At 39.6% G+C, this 24,658-nt stretch overlaps 1 protein-coding gene across 2 annotated transcripts in view; it reads right to left on the reverse strand.

Annotated features, from left to right (window-relative positions):
- The window catches only part of LOC128734027 (uncharacterized), a 206,407-nt gene that overhangs the window by 108,977 nt on the left and 72,772 nt on the right, over nucleotides 1-24,658 (reverse strand). For both annotated transcript variants that reach the window (XM_053827993.1, XM_053827992.1), the window contains exon 3: nucleotides 9,104-9,464. In XM_053827993.1, the coding sequence (XP_053683968.1) occupies nucleotides 9,104-9,448 (345 nt within the window). In that variant the 5' untranslated portion in view covers nucleotides 9,449-9,464. The remainder of the gene's footprint in view (nucleotides 1-9,103; nucleotides 9,465-24,658) is intronic.

The raw sequence follows: 24,658 nt of genomic DNA on the forward strand, positions 1-24,658 counted from the left end.
TTTCACGCCGGGCCGGGCACGCTGCGCCTGCCAGTGGGTTCTCTGCTCGGTGGCTGACAACCCCACCGCGAGTGTTGTTATTTGGCTCAGATTCACTTCGCTTCTCCGAAGCTGCTTGTGTTTTGGCACGCGCAACGAACGCTGCCACCACGACCACCACCATCACCATCACCAATTCACCACCACCACATCGCATACGGCCGCCGGAACCGAAAGCCGAGTTCGAGAATCGCCTTTTTCCCTTCAGCGCCCTCCGCAATTTCTGGCACAAAACCAGGGTGCTGCTGCTGCTGCTGCCGCTTAATGCCGGCTGGAGCGCTCCAACCGACAATAGGCTAGTTAACCTAATTCCAAACTCCGATGGCATGATGATGGGTTAGCTGGTGCTGCCACGGAATAAGGCAACTGCTAATTTTGCTCGCGTCGGAAAATGTTTGTGAAGATCGAGATATACACACAAGTGCCCGGGGGCTAGGGTTGGCAATAGCGCTGACTTTGGAAGCATTAAAAATATACCAAACGTCAGCAGAGTTTACGCCGGAGTATTTTCAAATGCAAATTTTTAAATATTGGCCATTGTGCTGTACCTTTTTGTTTTCGGAGTAATTTTAAGGCTCCGTGCCCTACCGTTTTGATACTATATCTCGCTTATAATATGTTAAACTGCTTTATTAAGCATTGATTAGAATTACAGCTCCGCATGACATTGTGAAAAAACTAGCTTGTTAATCACACAATTCCTACTGAATGGAATTTATCTTGTCATGATGAAAACCCTAGCTCAGACAAAGCATTTACCAGCAATATTCAACTAGGTAGGTAGGTTGGTAATAAAATCTGTAGCACGGACTGATTTCGTAAAAACATTTATTTATGTTTGTGCAATTTGTTGTTTGAGTAAACTTTTCCTAAGTAGTTTGAAAATAGTTATCGCCATAACAATAGTTATCGACAATAACAATGGTTCACCACTCCGAAGCGAGATCGGGTGGGTAGAGTAGGAGAGATAACGAGATGTAATTGTTTTCCTGGATGACTACGACCGACCGAAATCAGACGAATCGTGATGGTTGTAGCAAGCATTAGACTGTGTAGAAGCCAGAGGCCTGTAGGTTCAAAAGCTTGCCCACATCTGCGGGAAAGCATGCAGCCAGCGCACTTACCCCAGCTAACCCAATTCGATTCGCCCCGAATAGACTCGGCCCGACACACAGCATCGACCGTTGTGGTTTAGGTATTCGGCAATAGATTGGGCGGCTATCGCGAAAGTTATAACGTAACAATGCCCCTGAACACAGAGAACATCGCTGTTGTATATAGAAAGCATCATCGCGTCAGCTTCTATAAACTCGCAGCAGCATACTTCAATGGGTTCCTTCGCCCCTTATTTTCGCTATTGCGCGCTCTCGCGTGGATACCGTGAATAAAAAGCGCTGACTTTGTGCAATTCCAATATTATGCCATGCAGGCTCTGGGATATGTATGCCGTGCAGGGAAGGAAACCACCGAGGGAGGGATTCAAGTTTTGTTTTCCAACGGCCTTTCGTCAGGAACGTTGTCGTCCGGTAGAATCGATGCTATCAAAAAGAGCTAGTTTATTTTGTTTTTTTTCCTCGCGCAGAAAACTGATGCATGCAACAACGAAGAAGCTTGCTTAGGAAAAAGGATAAACATTCGCTGCATGTATGTAGGTATTGTGGAATCTGTTGGGTTGAACAACAAAAAGTAGTCTGACGGTAGAAGCGGCAGCAGTGCACAGATATGGCAATTTTGCTGCAACCAACCAGCCAACCCAGGCGAGCGGTGTTATCGGAGCACTCATTGAATCGATAGAGATATGAATTGAGAATAGCGTAAAACAAGTTGGAACAGATCACCGTTTCGAGTCTTCCACAGATAGAGATAGTATAAGCGTACTGTTAAAATAATAAAACTGTTATTTCTAAAAGTTATCACAAATTGCAAAAAATCCGAAAATGCGTCATGAAAAGACCGATTTGCAATATTTTGACACTAATCGATTTGAAAATCGTTTAGAGATCGTCTCCAATAAAGAAAACTATTAGTTTTAAGTGCCCGTTATTGATAAATTTGACATTTTCAGCGTACATTCGTTAATCAAATTAGATGATTTACTAGCACAGATGCCAGTTAGATAACTATTAAAGCAATTTCTTCGATTTTGAAAATTTTGTTAAAGACTTTTTTTTCACGATTTTTTAATTTCCCAAGCAAAAGCAAAGCCATGGGTTTATACCGTCTTTAGACATTACCCTTCTTTATCGACAGACTTCGCAGCCGGCTGTTAGAGTACAGGAAAATTACGGGGCCAGTGCAACAATCCTACTGACTCTAACTAGCAAGCACCGCCTAGCCGAGATTCGAACATAAGACGACTAGCTTGTTAGACCAGCGTCGTACCTCGAAGCTAACTGGGCGGCATTTCCCAAGCACGGATGACATAATTGTACACGGTCTGACTACTTGCTCTACATATGTGTGCCTAGGCGATTGTTGCTCAGGAAAGAGATGAAACATGTTCGGACGAAACGGACCACGATTGAATAGTTGGAAAGCAGTTTTCTTTTTGACAATTGTCAGGCAGCTGCAGACAAACGTGCGTTTGATGAAAAGAAAATTGACCTTCCTCGCTCTTGTAAACTTTCAATTGAAGTGTTTGAAATAATTTTCCCATCCTTCCAATCACAGATAATACAACTGCCCTACTAGCATAGATGTAACAAACCAGTTGTGGCAACCGGTATATGACTAGTTTCAGTCATAAATAAGTTACCGTAACAAAAAGTGCTAAAACTGTGCTGCTTGGGTGTCAAGGTCTGACTATTTTATTATTTCCATTACAATTTTATTTCAAAGATTTGAATATTCTAGATATTTTTTTGGTCGAGCTCATTTATGCAATGGAACGGAGTAAATACAGCGGAAGTAAGTTTTCGAACGTGGCATTACCTGATTTTGTGTCTGGCAAAAGTTTTTTCGTTTTTGGCAATATAAAAAATAGCTTGCCTAACAAAAACATGATCAAATGATAACCACTTTTAACACATGTGTCCTAAAGAACATGAGAATTCATGATTTTATGATAATCCCGAATAATAATTGATAGTTTTGATGGTCTAAGAAGAATACAATATTGTTTTGATTCTTACGCAATATTGACTGTCCAGGTTTCAAAGTGTATAAAAATCTCTTTTTCAAGAGGCTATGGAAAAATCTCCCTTACGTAGTCCTATGACAATCATACCTTCTTATTCATAAGACAACCTTTCTGCTTTATTTCAATCACACGTCCGTTCCGAGGTTCCAGAAGTCATTCATGACTTATTTTTCTCTCTGTTATCTGATCTAAATTCTTTAAAATATATAAAATTATAGGTATATGCATAGAGTTTCGGTCAAAAATTAGTTTCATGAGAATTTGACACAATTACAAGGGAGTTTGTTTATAACTTCTGTACAGTTTTTGGGTCGGAGGATCTCAGAATTTCATCAAATTTCACATACGAACATTGTTTATGAATTTGTTAATGAAAACAACCGTTAAAAAATTCGATGTCTCTCGTTTATCCAGAAAACTTCAAGTGAAATTTTACGGAAAGGAAGGGGGGGGAGGGGGGGTATTGATAACTATGCTTGACAAGTAGTCATTTTGACTCCTACCTTTTGTCCAATGCTGGTCCAATGCTGGTGCATGAGTCGAACATTTTTGTGTGAAGAATTTTTCACGATTGTGGAAAATACCAAAGAAAAATCGAATAAACTATGTTATAGTTTTTAGAAAATATTCAATATACCTATAATTTTTTTATTCACCAATTTATTATCTTTTAATGACAAAAAAATTCACAATAGTTTTACTTTTTGTTCCTGGGTTATGGCTGGAAAACTAACAATTATTACTATATATAGTTTCCTTGTGTCTGACTGTAACGCTAGATCCAAACAAGCTGTTAAATAAACAATTTTCTAGACTTCAACACGCGTTGTGAACGTAACAATGATTTCAGTCAGTGGGTGGATGGGTGAAATAGACAATTTCATGGGCTGCACATAATGCGATACTGATTTCAACAAGTCCTACGCTTGAATAAAAACATTTGATTTTAAAACAAAATTTTGAAGCAAACGCTAACCGTTTGAGATTGATGGAGTAAACGTGTGATTTGGCTCATCACACGCCACATCACATCGCATGCAGGACAGCCTACGATTTAATCAAGCTATAATTGATTATCAGACACTTAAACATTTAAACATTTACTGTAAAGTATTTTATTTCCAGTATATTAAAAGTATTCTAATTTTTTAAAGAACTAGGTCGCAAAAAGCCTTCGAAATCTCCAATATCCAAAGATTTTGTATTGCAACGACTCGATTTTAAACAAATAATTAATTCAAGAGTTTGTCCGGTTTACTAAAACGAAGGTTGTTTTTGTAGTTGTGGTCCAACGAGTGATAGCGGATTGGACAGCAAGCGTCTGCCCGGTATAATTCAATCGATATTTTCTACAATCATAATTTTAGCGATACCGAATCGAGACACGGTTCTAAAATTGAGTACTTTTTCAATATGTTCTCCCTCGAGCAGCACGTTCCTCGCGATTGGCAGATTTTTGCACTTTTATCTAAACCCCATCTGCTACCTTTGTAGAGTACATGTGTTTTAATTAATAGAAGGTTGCCAATTTGAGAGCTGTTCCTCTAATAAATTTTACGTGCTACTGAATTGTATACCATATTACATTTTCAAAGGTTTTGGTATCGTGGCTAGCCACGACGGGTCAACTTAGTTAACTAATAATAACTAGACGAAACCTCGTGTTTTTTTTTTGTCTTTGGAAGAACTGGGAAAAATGATATGCAAACTGTTTTATGTAAAATTATGGAAACTATAAAAATAAATTATTTTTTTCAAAAAAACATTTGAAAAAGATATTTATTGCAGTTCAGTTCGTACCAAATGCAGAATTCTGTAATAAATTGGTGTACCGACATAGAATTTAAGTTTATTCCATCTCGCTCGCTCAATTTCGGCGGTTCGTGGGAGCCGACTGTGAAATTCTTAAAATCGTAGCTGTGAGTATAATTATCGAACAATTACAATTTTAACTGCTAAGTAGCTAACTAAACTTTTAGCTCAACTTGAGAAATACCTTAATTTCGGACCTCTAACCAAAATTACAACTCAGCTCAACCTGACTGCGGGACATGTCCTTATCTGCTCCCTGGCGGATCTCGAACATCTCGACATAGAATAGTGCAGGAATTTTGCAATGCATGTAATGTGCAATGATAGTGCTGGCAACCTGGTTACTGACAACACGGCAGTAGTAGCCAGGTGGAAGGAGCACTTCAAAATGCTTTTAAATGATGAAGTAAACACGGAGATCAGCAGGAACAGGAAAAAATCAGAGGGGTTGTGCACAAGGCACGACCGTATAGATGACGTAGCACTACGTAAGTCTCTTTGTAGTTCGATTTATCAATTTATCTTTACCTCAAGTTATATATAGGACGTAATGAACCAAAATTGCGTCAGAGTGATCGAACCATCCCTGCACATAATAATCCGGAGGGATCCCTGCGAAGCAATCCGGATCGTTGTCAGGATCCGCGGGAAGAACAAATGCCGGAGGAGTGGTTGAAGCGCCGCACTTGTCCTATTCTTAAGAAGGACATACACTCGAGTGTAAAAATTATCGACGCACTGCTCAATTCTACCTATAAGGTGCGCACCCCTATCCTGTTCTGTAGACTGAGACCGTTGGCGGAATCCTTCGTTGTCGAGTACCAAACTGTTTTCCGTGAAAGTCGCTCCACGACGTATCAGCTATTTACCCTGCGTCAGTTACTAGATAAGTTCCGGAAGTACAACTTGCAGACTCATCATCTGGTTGAGGACTTTAAGGCACCGTACGATTCAGTCTAACGAAATGAGCTCTGGCAGACAATGCTACAACAGCGTTTTCCGATGAAACTAGTTGAGCTGAATCGTGCGACGCTGAAAGGGTCAAAATCATGTGTCAGGCACTTTCGTGACGTTAGATGGCTACAACAAAATAAAAGGTGCAATGCCAAGAGCAAACGTGCAAATGAACGGAATTTTCATCACGAAGTCGCACATGGTTCTTAGTTTTGCAAATGAAATCGATATCATCATCAACCGTAGAGCAGAGGAAAAGGCCTTTGGAGCTTTTAAATAGGAAACTGCGAGAATGGAACTTACCATTAACACCACCCATACGAAGTACATGGTTGCTTGCTGGGAACGTGGGAGTCCAAATGGTATTGGTGCCGATGTGCAGCTGAATGGGGAATGATATAAAGTAGTGGAGGAATTCATATACCTTGGTGCGCTCGTTACATATGACAACGATGTTGGCCGCGAAGTGAAACGATGAATTGCAGCTGCGAATCGGGCTTCTTACGAAATACGTAGCCAGCTTAAGTCGTGTAGTTTGTAAATTCGCGCAAAACTGGCACATTACAGTACACTAATCCTCCCGGTGGCCTTTACGGACATGAATCATGGACGCTAAAGAAATGGCAGCCCAGGACCGACATCCCGGGAACGAAACTGCGAGATTCTCTTGCAAGTATCCTAGTTCTATGGGCAAGGCATTCTGTACGAATCTTCGGTCGAATTCCTCCAAATGCTGCGAAATACGATGATTGTTTTTTTTAATCTGATTATAGTCACTTTAACAGCTTAGGTTATTCGTGACTTCTGCGGGGTTGGGATTTGAACCCGGGACTTCGGCATGAGAGGCGTGAATGCTAACCACTACGCCGGGACTGACCCCTCGACACGACGGCTGTGAAATACTTTTTACGATGAAAAATGTTACAAGACACTCACAACCAATAATAATCGGCTGCAACGTATCTTGTATCCATTGAAGCCGGACTAAAAATGAAACTTCAAATACTACATAGAACATATTTTGGAGAATCATTTGCTAATTCATGCTGCCAATTAATCGGAGCTAAAAGCGTTGCTTGACAACAGGATTTGCTCTTTTTTATCAGTCAAAAGCAACGCAAGAGTGGTGTCGTCAGAATTTACCCCATTTCATATCATCACAACCGTTGAGATGCAACCTTTGAATTACTTTATATGAAGATACATGCTTTGTAAAACTGAAAGCACACATTTTGGATTCCAAAATTTGGAACCATTCCAGCAACTTTTGGAACGATATGTCCCAGGAAACCATGTATGCCAAGTTGTTACTGCCAACTGCAACGTATTTCATAACCGCCTTCGAATGGAGAGTAAAGGAAAATACGAAAGATTTGAACTCAGTATAGATATTTTGTATATATGGATGTAAGCTCGGTAAAAAAAAAGTTTGTTGATTTTAGAACTCTTACTTTGATTTTATGAAAGTTCTTTTTACTTGTAAGCGAAACTAATCACTGTGCAAATGGTGACTGACTGATTACAATGTTTTACATTACATTTATGTACATCCTTTTTAAAAGCAACGAAATGTTTTGGTGGAATTTTCATGGTAGATTATGTTTAAATGTTATTCTTCAGCATAATTTGATGATATTAAGATTTTTACGAACTCGTTCATACATTTTTATTTTAAATACTAAAAGCACAATAGCGGAACGAAAATTGTTTTATCTTTTGTTGCAATATTAAAAATTTTCAGAAAAGATAAAACAAAATACAAAAATAATTAACTGTAATTACAGCTTTAATAGTTAAATTTAATAGTTCGATAGAAATAGAACTATTTTTTATGCGGATGTATTTTTTTAACACATTCAAATTCAGACACTCTAAGCAGCCACTCCACAAACTAAAGTCGCTATTCGGACGTTGAAGAGCCCCAACACAAATACAACTGTTTTTGCAAACAAGATTTCCACCAATCTGATATCTACTCTAACATTTCAGAATAGCTACAATTACTTGTCATTCTTTGTGAACAACCAATGATCAATATTTATCAATAGATCAAGAATTACTTGCAACATTCATGCTCAGCCCACCGGGTCCAGGCTTTAGTAAAACATAAAGTATGAACCAATTCCGTCATCTCATCGAGCGTTCACTGGTTGGTTGGTTGGCTGGTAAGTGTGCGGACCAGTAGGAGATTCGAAGCGAAAGAAAATCGAACGTGATATTGCCATTGAAATTAATGATAGACATAAATTAGACAGTTTGTGCCAGATAGAACTCACGAGCGATCAGCAGCACTGACTGTCGAGAAAAGCGAAGAGGTGAATTGCGCACAAAAAAAAACGACAAAAAAGATCAATTCGTGTAGTTTTCCTTTCCTTCCCACTGCATGTCATTTAAATTTCTAATCAAGCTAAAATTGCACGTTTTATTAAATCAGCCGCAGTTTTCCGTTCGCAGGCAAACAGCGGTAACTGGCAATTTAAGTTTTCGATTTCCCAGTACCACCTCGTTGGCTAACCTGGGTATCACGATCATGTATAAATAGCCTATAGCTTCTCGAAACCTTAAACCCAGTTTTGAAATGCTATGTTCGAGGAAATATAAAGAAAAATGAGAAAATCACATCTTTTTATTTGTCAACGATTTGCTGCCACTTTCCTTGGTGCTCGTTCTGCCGAGAAGAGGCCATGATAAGTGACTGAGGTACAGTCGGGGAGGTTCTTTTTTCTCTTCGTTTTTTTTTCGGCAGACAGCATTCCAACTCCATCCCGCAGGAGAGTGAGGATAGCAGATGACATTTTCAAGCGGAAATGAATCGCTTCTCGAAGTGATTTTTCTCATTTTTCTTCAATCATTTGCACGTCACATCGCGTTTATCAGAACGACCTAATCTAATAAAGTTTTTTTTTGCCTGGCGTCAGCAGTGTGTTCCATTTTTTTGTCATACAACCGTTGGGACTGGAAGTGCTATTCTATCCCAACGCCAATTTCACACGTCAGTGTGCGAAAATTGAACCCTAGATTTGCATAATAATTAAAATCAATGATATTCATGAACAGTATAAAATGGATACTACATAGAATAGTCGACTGCGTTCCGGTGGACATTGAGACTGTACATAAGAGGATATAAGAGGATATCATAAATTGTCGTCTACTCACCACTCGCATCTGTGCCACCTTCTTATAGCCCACGTAGGAGAATATGTGGCCCAGGATCTCGATCGGTAGATCCAGCAGATTCAGAGCCGGCTGCCCTGGCGAACATGGGAGTTGCTGCTGCGGGGAACTGAGCCCGACCAGCGCCATCCCAGCGCTGGGGCTGGCTGCATTGGTGGCACTACACGACTGTTGATGGCTCTGCTGGTGAACGGCAGTGGCAGCGGCAGCGGTGGTGGACCGGTTCGAGGAAAACTGACTGGAGGAATTACTAGTGGCCGATGAGCGAAACAGGTAAAGGATGGTGTCCTCAGTAGTGGAACCGGTCATCTGTCGTGTGGAAACCATTGTGCTTCCGCTGCAGCTGAAATCAAACAGAAGAAAAATGATTTAGCCTTTGGCCGAACAAGGTGTTATAACGTTAGCAGAAATGTGGCTGTTTAGTGCCACGGAAATGCATTTGTCTAGGAAATTAGATGGATTACCAAACGAGTGCAGTTTATTGTAACTACCTAGAGACAGACAAACCTACATCCTTTCAGTAATCGTTGAAATTTCCACATTGCGGAAAACATATTTTCTATAGGCCAAGAACAGTACACAACATGTGTATGATCACTACAATCTTAGTTGGTAAATCCGTGAGATAAATTCTAAAATATGACTTACTTGGTCTTAAATGTTTACGAAAGACAAACTAATTGATCAGTCTCACAAAACCCATATAATATCAATTCAGACTATACTATACCATATGCATAGCTAATATCTTTTTTTCATTATGTTGGATAGGACAGGCAACAAAATCCGACCCGGCATTGAGGATTGAGTAAGCACGTATATATTTATCTCTCTGTTTTAGCTTTAGGACCTCATATAACTATGTAATTGATACAAACGCTGACGCCGATTACTTGTTAGAAACCTTCGAATAAAAAGAAACGTTTTTGAACGGTACTGTCTACTGGACGGTACTGTAATTGGACTATTAAAGACTACCGTTTGCTCATACTGAGTAAAAAATATAATAAAAATGTTCATAAAATTGCTCATAATTTGTGAAGGATCAGCTTTTGAAGAAAAGCATTGTTGCTATATGTGTATTTCCTTTCGAAATCATCTTTAAATCTAGAAAAATATGATTAAAGCCAAGGAAAAAGATTGCATAACCTTCCTAAATCATTCTGAATATGTTTATTTTTAGCATAAATAACTTCAAGATTACACAATATTCGTTAAAATATTGCAATTACAAAAATGATTTTTTATGACAGTAGTATTTCCAACAAACGGAGGGAATGGTAGAGAGAGAGTGTGTGTGATGAAATCAAAGGTTTAAAACGTAAAGAGGGAAAAACGGAAAACTATGCAAGAGAGGTTCACTGAAACAACACTTACTAGGTTCGCAGTTTGTTACACTTTACCAAGCCAAGGAATCCTCGGACTGATGCATGTTATAGTACACACTAGTTCGAACGAACTACAAGACGGACTCCTCAAAGCGTGATGAAAAGCGAAAAATAAAATCGATTTTATTACCGCTTTCGGTAGAGTGTAACAAGACTAGTTAAGCTTATCCTTACTTTTAAAGAGGCTTGAAAACCTCCTGTGGAGCAGCCTACTTGACAGTGAAACGATTTCATAACAGCTGTCAGAAGGTTATGGAAACCTTCAAGTTTTATTAGTAGTTTTATAACTTGGTCTTGGAAACCAGTTGAAAAGTGCAACAAAAATTAAATTATTTGAGAAAGATAGACAAAGCTTGTCTCTGCATGCGAGGTTAGACAGAATCAGACAGTTATCGGCCAAACATTAGAATATTTGAATCGATCAATTCCAAAGTCTAAAAGGTCCTTGGCGGTCCGAGTAGAATCGATCCCTACACCGGCAATCTCCCCAACGCGGACTGCAAAGTGCATGCGGTATGCCTGCAGAAAGAGCTCAAAAGCAGCAATCTCGTTGGTTGGCTTGCTTGCTTGAGGTTTACGAGCGGAACACGCAATTTGTTTGACCGGACACCGGATTAATCTAAAGGAGTATATTCTGTATTATCGCTTTTGGTCCAGTATCATTATCGGCTAGACATTGAAATATTTGAATCAACCAATTCCATAGTCCAAAAAGTCTTCGACGGCCGGACTAGGATCGATGATTAATCCGCCAATCTCCTTTAGGCGGACAATAAAGTGCTCAAGGATATTCCAGCATAAAGAGCCAAAGAAATATTTTATATTGAAACGTTTCTGGTATTTTTTTGATAAATCATGTTACTAACCTGGGTATATCCTTATCTAGATCTTACGAACAACAGAGAATCTATGGGATTCTAGTAGCAGCAATGTTAAAGCTAAACGCTAAAAGAAGTTGATCGATGTAGGGCTTTTAAGCCTTAAATTCGCGATCAATGCTTGGTGGCAAAATGTAAAATGGAGTGTGGCTGTATCAAGTATGTAAATATGCTGATATAGTTAAGGTAGTACAATGTGGCAGGCATTGGTTGGCTGGACACGTAACCAGAATGCCCGACGAAAGAATAGTCTAAACTATTTTTAGCGAAGAACCAGGAAAAGTAGAGTTCGGAGATTTTTTTATCACATATCTGTTTGTTAATGTAGGCCCTCCCATGAAAATCGCATGTGATGGTAATAATATGGAAAAATAATTTGAAAGTGAAGTTGGTACGCTCAAATACGAATATTTGAATGTATTGCTTTGTGGAAGCAAATATCCGACTGGTTAGGTGCAGCAGGCCTCCCAAGCAGCAATTTTAGTTTTATTACGTTTCTCTAGTGGTTTTCATCACCAATTCCATAAAACCACTAATAAAACTTTGAACCACACTAGAACCTTCCGATGACCGCTATAAAACTTCCGACTAAGAGGCCCACTCTTCAGGAGATTTTTATAACCCCTTGAAATGTCAGGCCATAAGCTTGAGTAGGTTTTCTACGCTCTGAGGAAAGCTGCAATAAACCGATTATGTTTTTCGCTAATAAAGCTTTGTTCGGTAAAGCTATAAAGCACAAAGCTTGCAGCGTAAAAAGCTAAATCACCTAGACAGCTTTATTAACTTGAAAACATATAGCCGTGAGCAGAAAAGGTAAAGTTTTACGGTCAGATCCTGATCCATGTGATTTACAGCGACTATAATAAAATATCCCAACCCACCCAATTGTGTAGGTTAAAGCTTTTGGTAAAAATTCTACCTAGAATCGCTCATGCAACCTACAATGTGTAAAAGTTGGGCAATGTTAGTTGAATAGTTACACTTCGTATCACAATAGTTAAATACGTTCTGGGAGTAGTGGTTGTTTCGCATTAACAATGATTCGCAAAATTCCAAAAAAACGTACCGATCGGAAAGGGTTATCCGATTGAATAAATAATAAATTTTCCGTAGTTGTGGAGCAAATGCGTAGTAAATTTCATCGTGCATATTGGAAAATTTTGCAATTTTTAAAAGCGGATGTTTAAACATAATAAATAAATTCAAATAGTCAATCTTAGTTGCTAGCAAAATCATTTTAGTTGCATTCTAACATGAAAACCGAATAATAAATAATAGAGTAATTCCACGCCAAATTGTCAAAAAAAAAACTGAAATCTTAAATGAACCTCTCTGATTTGGATGAAACTTTACAAATCTGTTCGATAGGAGGAAATATGCACCTTCCACAGATTTTGGCGCCATTTTGATCCGAGACTCATTTTTAAAAGGGCGCATTTATTTTCATGTGTACTATGTTTGAAAGATTGTATGTATCTCGAAAAATCGATAATTTTCAAAAATTATGTTAAGGCGGAACCGAAAGTGGCTAACGTTATTGTGTTAGTGCGACAAACACTGTACTATACATCTCATGTGTTCATTAAAAACCTAAACGTTTATTTGAATATTGCATTAGTATTGGTAATATATGTCAAATAGCGGAGCTTGCAAACATAAACAGCTGATCCGCAGCCAACCGCACTGACTACAAACATCCTGAAAAAAGGTTTGTTTTCTTTATCAAGGCATTCCGATTCAATCAAAATTAACAGCAGCAACTGAATAATGCGTAGGATCACTAGAATGTTAATTAATCCGCTTGCATCGGATTGCGTTTTTGATTCCTGCGTTTGCGTTTTATTTATTTACTTCACTCTAAGCTCATCGATGCGGCGAAAGTTGAAAGCTCTTTAAAAGCTCATTGATGTGACTAAAGTTTGATACTGTGTTGCTGCTTTTTCGGAAATCGCTGGTTCAACGAAATATGTGCGTAACCAAATATCTATTAACTAATTCCAAATTATACATTGGTCGCTTTTATAAACACGTAATGATCGATATGGTCAATTAAATTTATTTTCCATTAGCAATTATGTTTTGCTGAGCGTTTATTGATACATAGCAGATCGATAAATTGAATTACAAGTTTTAGGAAATTATAACAGCGCTGGAAGCACTGATTACGTGGCGAAAGCGTGCTCTGCCAATACAGATGCATTTTTAAGGCGCAAAACAATACATGCTTCGAATGGTAGCCATTTATCCAGCCATCTTTGAGCCACTTTCGGTTTCCCCTTAAAGGAAAAGTTGTAGAAAATTGATTTTTGAATACGAAAAATATATGCACTAAAAAAAATAATTTATCAATTTTTCAAAAATGTGAAAACAAAACTTAAAATCAAGATATCAAAAATATAACATTTTAAAAAAAATTTAAATTGTTTTTGGAAAAAATGGAAATAAAATTTGCAGTCTTTTAAAAGTTATTCTGAGATGGAGCAATTTTCATGAACGGACTTCGTAGAACAACGACTTTCATTACGTTTTTCCAACTTGGGATTTTTCAAGTAATATATGAATTATTCATATAAATAATTCTTTATGTCATTTACAACAAAATTGATCATAATAATTATTTTTCTAAATGCAGCCGTTGTCGAGATATTCAGAGAAAAAGTTGGATTTATTTCAATTTTTCATTTTAAACACGTCTTTTTCATATGTTACTCCAATTCTAGCTAATCCGAATGAGGCGTCATTGATTAAACCTAATAAAGCGCGCAATTGATATTCCATCGTTTATAGTGATAGTAGCTGACAAACATACGCACACAGTTGCAGAGGTGGCATAAACCGCAGCGCAGACCAAAAGACACACATTCTTAAACAACACAACACTCGCCATGCGGTGTGTGTTCGCCCAAAAATTCCCTTCAGTGTCTCTTTTGCTAAACACGCTCTTTCGTGTTTTACGCGCACCAAGAAAAGACAGTCGCAAACGCAGTGTGATAAATTTGCTGCGTGCTTTACCACACCAAGAGCCGCATTCTGCGCGGCTGGATTGTACACCCTGCGCTGGGTCAGTTGAAGTGGTGTGATTGAAAAAAAACATTTTTTCTGTTGCGTCGCCTGATCCCTACTAACTTAACGTAGACCATATTAGTTGTTCAGTGCAGCGTGTATTTTCACTTTTAAAAGGGCAGAAAATTTGTAAATACAAAACAATTTTTTTGCGTTAATTCCGCACGGAGTGTGGCAAAGGGCAGCACCAAGTGCTGTTTGGATGATCACTCACTGGGCGATTTTCACCGAGTGCTGTCGTTCGCTCCCACTCCGCTTTCGCTCGTACGCTGTGTGCATATTAGCTGTAGAGGAGTGTTGCCGAATCGCTCTGTGCGACAAGGCATAATATTGGAACATTGGGCGCAAAGTGTGAGCGAATGACAGCCCTGCACAGTTGTATAGCTGTATGAAGCTGGTCGCGCCTCCAAAATGGTATGGGTAAGCGGATTTTGCGTGTCGAATACAATTTTGTTACAAACCGGTACATATTTCTCATTTGTAACCTTAACAGACATATAAAAATGAAAGGTTGGGCAAACCGTGAAGGGGAAAGAGTGGAAAATTAGATGACCGGAGAGACATTGAAGCAGCACTTACTGGGATCATCGTTCGTTCCTCTTCACTAAACTTGAAGATCCGTGGATTGAACCAAGTTTTCCTAGGCCCTCGTGATTCGCTGATATTGTGTAGACTTTAAACCACTGAGGAGAGGCTTGGTTTGTTGGTTTCACTATGCCACGTGCTCTGCCTTCTGTACGAAATTTAATGCGAATTTTTGATTATTCATGGTGTAATCTGCAGGCTAGATGATTATCCGGTGTTTTTCGATTAACCCACAGTTACTTGCGCTTCATGTTATGTACAATGCATATAGTACATTCATTTCTTCTCAGTATAGCTCGGGATTCTGGCACTAAAGGAAGTTACTGTTTTTAGCAAAGTTGATCAGTAGATCAAGATCTTTCGATCGGTGGACAAAGTTTCATATGTTTATCACCAGCTGAGATTAGTATTCGAGTGGATGATGTTCTGTTTTAGCATGCCTGCCAGTCTAGGTTTGAACAAGTAACGAAAGATTGAGCCAGTTTATTGGATAGAAATTACCAAATTTTCTTTAGCAAAATATGCTCCTGAGAAAAGCCGACTTTTGTTTAGATCTGGGCACACCAATTAAAATTATACTTATTACTATACTTTTATATTCGAAAATCGAATTTCTGTCTGGAAATGATATTCAAGAGTTGTTCTTTCATAACTTTAAAAGTAATCACAAAAACTTGTGATTTGAATGCATTGTATTTTATAGGATGAATCAATTATGTTTTGTATGGGTTTAAAATTGTTATTTATTTATTTATCTTCAGTCTCCGACCTAGGTTTGTCGTACAGACGGTTTACTCATATTATAATCATACAAATCAGTTGTTTCATTGAATCTTCGGCAACAAGTTTCTAGAGGGTTAAATTGGTCATACTGTGTGCGATGTAGAGCTGTTCTGAAGAAGGCAGATGTTCGAGTATTTCTTGATTGGACGTTGAATCGTAATTGCGACAACAAGTGGATGCTGTCTATGTTATTGCTGATAACGTCGAGGGTAAACATCAGTTGTAATAGCAACCGTCTGGATTCAAGTGTAGGAAGAAGATCGTTGTTGATGGGATGGTAGTGCCGAGAGATCATTCTAAGTAAGCGAACGAAGGGCGTATCGTATGAATGATTTTTGGACTCGTTTAATTCTGTTGATGTGGGTGGCTTGGTAAGGGACCCAAACTTGAGCTCTGTACTCAAGTATGCTTCGTACCAGGCAACATTACAGAGATTTTAAGCAATATATGTTGCTGATTTGCTGAGTGTTGCGCTTGATGAAGCCTAACACAGCGAATGCTTTTGTCACGCATGATGCGCTATGTTCCGAGAAGGTCAGCCTACTGTCCAATGAGATACCCACATATTTGACGTTATGCACTCTGTGCACGTCAGTCGATGACATCGAATAATTCTAGAAGATTGGATTGCGCTGTTATGATGTGACACTTTTTTACGTTGGCTTCCATTCCATTGCATTTACACCATTTCAAAAGCAGTTCAATGTCTTCCTGGAGTGCCACACAATCCGCAACTGAAGTAACCGCACAGAAGAACTTGACATCATCTACGAATATAAGTTTCGGCGCTCTGAGCAAGTTGCAGAAATCATTTACGAATAATACGAAAACCTACTGGCCCAGGTGACTGCCCTGTGGAACGCCAGAGCAGATATCAAACGGCTGCGATACGGTGTTCTCAATTCGCACCGACACGCTGCGGTTACACAGGTACGAGAATATCCATGGTGTCAACCAAAGTTGAGGTTTCCATTTGTTTATTACCTATTTTATCGAAATTGAGTTCTTTTACACTTTACACTAAATTTAAAACATTGAAACTAGCATGGCTCAATTTGAGTGAAAACAGTGTTAAATATAGAGCCGTTGCTCTATAGAAACACAGTAGAAGAATATGTCGTTACAAAATTATCGCTATTAGTGTATTATAATTAGAAAAAGTTTCATTACTGATCAAAGGCACTCATTTCTCCACAACCACTATCGTTATAGTCATAAACTAGGAAACTTTACGCCAATGCGTACAATACAGCAAGAACAACGTGGAATCCTTCCACAACTTAAAACAAAATTTCTGACGAAATGCCATTAAACCGGCAAAACGATTTACCATGCCATCATCATTCGTTAATGTCGAGCGCGTGCTAGCGGCGGCGATGGTGGTGGTGAACGCGGAAGGGATGAACAAAAAAAAGTCGTAAGCGATCCGGCAAAGTCTTTTTTCCTCTTTTCTTTTTACTTAGTCATTGCCCACCACACGACAACCGACGGTGTATAGGTGTGTCGGTCAACGCTACAAAAGCGCTATACGACGAAAATCTGCTGCTCCCACACCTCCTTATCCCTGTACAGTATACAGATAAATAAATTAACAGGAAAACGATCGTGCTTATCAAAGTTCTTAGTCAGTAGACGCCGTAGATCGTTCGACAATACACTCCAGCACCAGCTAAAATAAGATTATATGAACGGAAGAGGGAACATTGGTGCATACTTAAATGTATGAAGATTAAAAAGAAACTTTCGTCACGTGATTGAGAATGAAATAAACAGCATTTTTTACACAATGTGCTTGAAAACAGTCAAAACTAAAAAAAAAACCCAAAACTTTTTTGTGAGAAAAATCACACTAGAAAAAAAAATTTTTTCGTTTCAAAACTAAACTAACTACTTTTGTAAACGGCACCCATTTGCTATGTACCTGCTTCCTTTGAGAGCACAAACACATTCCCAAATGTAATGTTTGTAAATATTCCCCCTACCACCGTGCGCCTTCCAAACACGTCGTTCGCTCTATGTTTGCCTCGGGGGCAAATAACACCCGCGCTTCATTCGGGGATAGGTAATTAACACGTTAAGAAACAATGAACTCCTGCTTCTTAGCTAGTACAAAAACCCCTTATCACTCTTCTCCTGCTGGATAGCTGGGCTTGACAAGTTGGATGTGAAGGATCGCACAGAAAGTCTCGCTTAATTGTTCCATGGTTACTTCCTGTGCCGCAAGTAAACTTTACACGTTTCAGCTGAATCCGCCGAGCGCTGCTTTCTCTGTTCTGTACGTATGTGTCTGTGTTTATGTACCAGTCATCTAGATTTAGACAAGCGACGACGCGACGGTGTGTGGTGTAAAGCACTTTTATTAAATGCCATAAGCTATGAGATTGTCAGACAAAATTCCTTAGATTGTACCGAAAGTTCTAGGAAACCGTTTAACCAATTCAGTTCATATTCGTCCGGGTAGAAAACTGGCAGTAAAACCGACATTCGAAGCGCTGCTAATATAAATAGCAAGCAGATCCCGTGAGTACACAGATGGTTGTCTGACTAAAGTCCTTAGTTATTTGCCATGTACTCGACTACTGTACGCATTCCAGGTATGGTTTGCACCGATGTCCTTATCTCAATGCCCAATTAAATCCAGATGAACTGCAACTCTCGTTAGTCGCCGAGCAGTGTTACTGGCACGAGCAAATGAAGGACAACAGCATGCTGTACAATCATGAGAAACCCCGGCAGTGCAGTGATGGCACAAATGAGATGCTTTTCTGAATCTAGCACGTCGAGGATTATGGATTTTATAACCGGTGCGGAATTATATGTGCGGATGTATATTGTAGCTATATTGCAAGGTTGGGACGTTTTGAAATTTCATTCACACACCTGCTATAAACTTCGCCCGCCAGAAACATCACCCTTACCACCACAAACGACAGGCGGAAATAGAAAAGGACTCGACGGAGAAGAACCGTTTTCGGGTGCGTTTGCCGACATAACCACTTCGCACTTCCCGGAAAACGGAAGCATAGCGCAGACAGGTGTGTGTGTGTGTTCACCGCCAAGTGGGAGGGTAATATCTACAACATCCTTGATGTGGTTTTTTAAATCTTCAGAGGTGGTGGGTGTTTCGTTAATATGTATGTTAAAAATACGCTATCAAACTAAATTCGTTCCGTTGCATACTGCAGTATGCAGCGTTCAGCGTTTAAAATTTAAGCGATATGTAAGCAATAAAAATTCCTGAATTGATGTATTTTTCATTGGCGTTTCAGGCGTTTTTCATTGGATTGCATATGATATATAAATTCAACTAAAACTGAGTTTGCAGAAATATAAACCGCAGACAGGAGAACACGAATTGTGGATACAATTACACTCGTATTATCACGGAAAACAAATAAAGCGTATCAGTAAGTGCAAGTCCATCATTAGCCTCCCAGTTGGTTTCGAGGTATGACGCTGGCCTAATAAGCCAGTCGTCGTATGTGGGAATCTCGACTGGGAGAGGCTATTCGAGTCAATAGGATCGTAGCAACTGGCCCTGCAATTGTCCTGTACTGTTACAGCTGGCTGCGAAATATGTCATATAAAGAAACAGAAGGTCGAGTTTCGATAACGGAATATAGCACCTAGGCTTTGCTTTGCTAAGTGCAGGTCCATTAATGACCACCCTTGCGTGTTGATGGCCTTAGGATAAATTCTTTAACAGCCTGATCAATGTGTACACATAGACGAACGACAAATCTGGTGACGGGAAGGAGGATTTCCATGAGCTTTTCGAAGAGACATATGGAGGGTGTTCAGCACATGATATAAGGATCATCATCGGGGAGACAAATGTACTGGTAGGGCGTGAAGGATTCTTAGACAGCATTATTGGTGGAGAACCATTCTACTAACAAGAACGACCTGAGATTAATTAATTCGCCGCAACCAGAGAAATGGCCTTCTGTAGCACTTATTTTGCACCAAGGAATATTCGGAAGTTTACTGGAAAGTTTACTTCCAGTTTACTGCCCTGCCGAATATTAACAGTTTACTGGAAATACCCTAATGAGGATTGGCTATCGGGTAGACCATATTCTGGTTTATACAGTTAGCATTTTTCGAATTTCGCAGACGTGCGGTGCTTTCGGGGACCAAAATCATCTTTTTTTTAACGAGTAGGGAAATCTGCTATCAGACACCTGAGAAGACAACTCAGGGAGTGGGGTTTGGTATCCCGACCCCCTACTATGGCGTGAGGATCCGGACCCACTAAAACCCTCCCGGTACGAATTATCGGACGGACGTCGTCCGACACAAGCGTAACTCTTGCTGGCGTCCGTCCGACGTCGCACGACAAATTCTTACTGGGCTACTCGAGTGTCCAGCCTCAATCCCCCCTGGCACCACCTTATCGATATTACTTCAGGGAGGACCAAAATCATCTTTTTTTTACGAGTTGGGAAATCTGCTGAGCACCTTAGAAGATACGGTACTATCAGACACCTGAGAAGATAACTCAGGGAGTGGGGTTTAGGTATCCCGACCCCCCTAATGGGGCGTGAGGATCCCGACCCGCTAAAACCCTACTCGAGTCTCCAGCCTCAATCCCCCTGGCACCACCTTATCGGTATTACTTCAGGGAGGACCAAAATCATCTCGAACCATTAATTCGTAGTAAGTAATTTTCGCACCTAGCGTTGCAACAAATTTAAATTCTCTCTCTCCCTCATTTTTCTCTCTCTCTCTCTCTCTCTCTCTCTCTCTCTCTCTCTCTCTCTGTCGGATGTTACTTTCCCCGTTCGCAATACAGTGATTTTAGACAGTGGGTTTCCTCAAAATTTTGTCCAATCTTAAAGATGAATCCAGAGATAATTAGCTCACGATGTAAGTGAAACATCAGTTTTGTGTCCTGTAAGACGCCAAGACCACCAACTCAGTCCACTTTGCGTAACTCAATACCATCAACAGTGTAGCTGAAGCAAATCGGGGTTTTAATGCGGTTCGCCAGCGTAAATTAATTTGCAACCAGTACCCAGCGGCAGAGGTGGCATTCACCGCAGCGCAGACCGAAAGACACAAATTCTCAAACAACACAACACACGCCATGGCGTGTGTTCTTCCAATAATTCCCTTCTACGTCTCTTTTTGTTGAACACGCTCCTTCGTGTTTTACGAGCACCAAGAAAAGGCAGCCGCATACGCAGTGCGATAAATTTGCTGCGTACTTTACTTCACCAAGGGCCGCTCTCTGCGCGGATGGATTGTACACCGAGCGCTGGGGAAATTGAAACGGTGTGGTTGAAAAAACATTTTACGGTTGCATCACCTGATCCATACTAACTTAACACAGACCAAATAAATTGCTCAATGCAGCGTGTATTTCCTGCTTTAAAGAGCAGAAAATATGTAAAACCAGAACAAAACTTTTTGGGTTAACAACCGCACTCAGAGTCGCAAACGGCAGCGCCAATGCTGTTCAAATAATCACTCTTTGGTGTGATTCACACTGAGTGCTGTCGTTCGCTCGCATTTTGTTTTCGCACAAACGCTGTGTGCATATTAGCTGTTGAAGTGTGTTACCAAATCCCTCTGTGCGACAAGGCATAAAATTGGAACATTGGGCGCATAGTGTGAGCGAATTACAGCCATACCCAGCGGTAAAGTGACATTAGTAAAAAACAACAAGAAAAGTAAAGGCCCCATGTTGTAACCTTGGGGAACTCCAGCACGCTTCTTTAAAGCGATCAACGGAAACAGGAACCGGACAATGGTAAGAAGGAACCTAATTACCAAAATATGGGAGATGGTCAAGCGTTGGAAATAACATTTCGAGGTGATGTTGCAAGTTAAGCAAAGGGCGTTAAGGCTGTGCGAGATCTCCTGAAATTTTGTGTTTACGTAAATCCAACAAAACTGGGTAAAATTTAGCATAACGTTAAATGTAGTTTTATGGTGATCTACCATAAAAGCTAAGGTAAATTTTGTGATTTCTGTAAATTTCGGTAGACGCGAAATTTCACTAAATCTCGCACAGCCCTAGAGGGTGTGCATTACAGGATAATGATTGAGAGCTGTGAAACCGTTAACTTTGGACCAGGTGAAAAGAGTAGCTATACAACTGAAAACTACAAAGCATCCTATGGTGCTTATAACTATGGTTGGAAAATCTTACATTTTTACATGTATAAAAAAGTTAAAAATCAGCATTACGTACAGATATGCATACTAATAAATCGTATTTAATGCGGAAAACTGGCATATTCGTACTATTTTGCAAGCGATATTATGCGTGAAGTGGAATAAATATACACATTTCATCTATATAAGTACTTGTATACGATAATATCCGATTAAGCGCGACTCGCTCCGTACTGCTATACAATTCTGTGCTGAAAATCGTATGCGTTTCAGTTATTAACATTATATACGATTAAAAATCAACTTGGGCTCACTTTATTAAGTTCTAATTACGATTCCGAATCGGTTAAGAGTTACTTACGATAATTTCCGTACGTTGATATATGATTTGGTGCTAGCTGGGAAAATAAGCCATCAACTCGAATGCAGAAATTATCGGCTTATCATTCTCCTGAACTCTGCGTACAATTCTCTTCCGCATCTTTTTCATAGACTCAGGCCGTTGCAGGTGGTTGCTTTGTAGGCGAATACCAGTGCGGTTTTCAAAAGGCACGGGCTCAACCTTCACCTTGCGACAAAACTTCAGTGAATTCCGGGAATTAAACTTGCAGACTCACCATTTGTTCAGAGACTACAAAACGGCGCACGATTAAATTAAGCAAAATAAGTTTGTCAAGAGGAGCTTTACCACGAGTCGATCACTCGTCTGCCTCTGGATTACGTCTGCTCGTCTGGATTACGGATCAGTTTGTCCAGGCTAGCACGTTTCCCTAATCCTATGCCAGAATCCACCTCTAAAACTTTCTAAAACTAAAACTAGTACAATTCCCGAACTCCAAAGTACCAAATCTTTTCCCAACCTGATTTCTTCTAATTCGAATAAATTACCAATTTTTTTTTTTGACCTCGTCTATCTATTAATCCTTACTAATTACAAGTTGTGGATGGTTATATTTGAACATGCTTTGGTTACTATTGGTGGCTCAAAGCCAAGCATTAGCATAGTGGATGAGATATCAATTGTGAAGTTAGATTGTTCGAAGCAAAGTGGTGGACAGGTGTACAGAGAAATGATGCTGTCATTACGAAATCTTATATGCTCCCGGGGTTTGCGGACGGCACCAATATCCTTGGTATAGTATATGGTGGCTGGTAGACAGTGTTGGAACACTGGATGTTTGTGAAGTGGTTGGCATATTAATGTACCTTGGTAGGATTGTGACAGGCGAGAAAGACACGAGCCGTGAAATAAAAAGGTGGATAGCTGCTACAAATATGGCCTACTACAAATTGTGTTGCAAGCTGAGTTCCTGCAATTCTTCCAGTGGCACTCTACGGCCATGAAGTGTGGACGTTAAAGGAAAGTGATCGGCCAGTTTTACGTATTTATGAGAGTAAGACTTTGCGATCATTTCTTAATGATAAATTAGGAATATGGCGCAGACGCATGGAGTATAAAGATACGGATATGGGGAAGCGACGAAAACACGCTGGACTACAGTGGACTGACCACCTAGGCGAATGTCGATTAAGTGACCATCAAAAGCATTACTCAGTAGAGAACACATTCAAACAAAAATAGCTATGGCAGATAATGCACCAGTACGGATATGCGGATAAACTGACGCAGCTAATCAAAAGGATTTTGGAACTAATACTATGATACGTGCGGGTTTTAGGAACACTCTCCAATAATATATACCAGACACTTCGTCACTCCCCAAAAAAAAATTACGTCATGACCGCGTATAGAACCATATACAAGTAAAAACAAAATCAGAAAATAGCCGGAGGTGGTAAATTTCCCTGGACTTGCCGTATCGACGTCCGGTAACAGATTGCCTGTTTCTATCGCAACGACCGAGTAGATAACTGTCTAGCTTCTCGGCAAATGAAAAAAAGAGCAATCATACAAAAAACAATTATCGTCGTCAAAGCGAATGTGTGGTGCTTGGAGTGACAGAACTGGGAGAATATAACAAAATTGGATGTGAGACTACCTAATATAAGCGACCGGCAGTTGTTTGGTTAGTAAAACATTCGGGTACCAAAAGCGTGGGTGCGAGCCCAATATAATTTTAACCTATATATCGATATTTTCTAGTTAATCCAGTTCATCATTCTTTACCCCAGACACGTTCTTTCTCCAAAACAAAGTTTGGCCGGGCGTATGAAGTACGAACTGCAGGTACTGCAAAGTCGGGAATCTCTATAAGTCTATTTTCTTCATGGACCCTATTAGCAACAGGGATAAAGATTCAAAATGTGCGAGATGGCAAGACTATTTTGAAGCAAACTAGTGAGTATCAAAACGCTTGAGGAATTGGCAACGAGTATCCTAGTAAAGTAGAAATGAGTAGGAGAAAAAGAAATTAGGTCGTTCCCAGGTAACAATTTAAATTTTATTATTCTCTTTAAATGGTTTTCAATACCAAGTTTATAAAACTGCTAATAAAACTTAGAGATCCTCTCCTTACAACCACTTTACTGCCAAGTTACCCTTCGTTCAGAACTATTTTTTTGCCCTTACAGTAACAAATTCTTGTTAATCATCGAGTTAGTGGTTCTAGCATCCTTGTAATGGGTATACCTGCTTTAGTACTACAATATCAATAGGATAACGTAAAACGATTTACCACTTTGGAAATAGCACCAACTTCTTTAAAATTCGATTTAAAATAAAGAAAGTCCCTAAAGTGAAACAGAGCGACATGGTG

Source organism: Sabethes cyaneus, chromosome 2, assembly GCF_943734655.1.
Source record: "Sabethes cyaneus chromosome 2, idSabCyanKW18_F2, whole genome shotgun sequence".
In the NCBI taxonomy this organism is placed as follows: Eukaryota; Metazoa; Arthropoda; class Insecta; order Diptera; family Culicidae; genus Sabethes; species Sabethes cyaneus.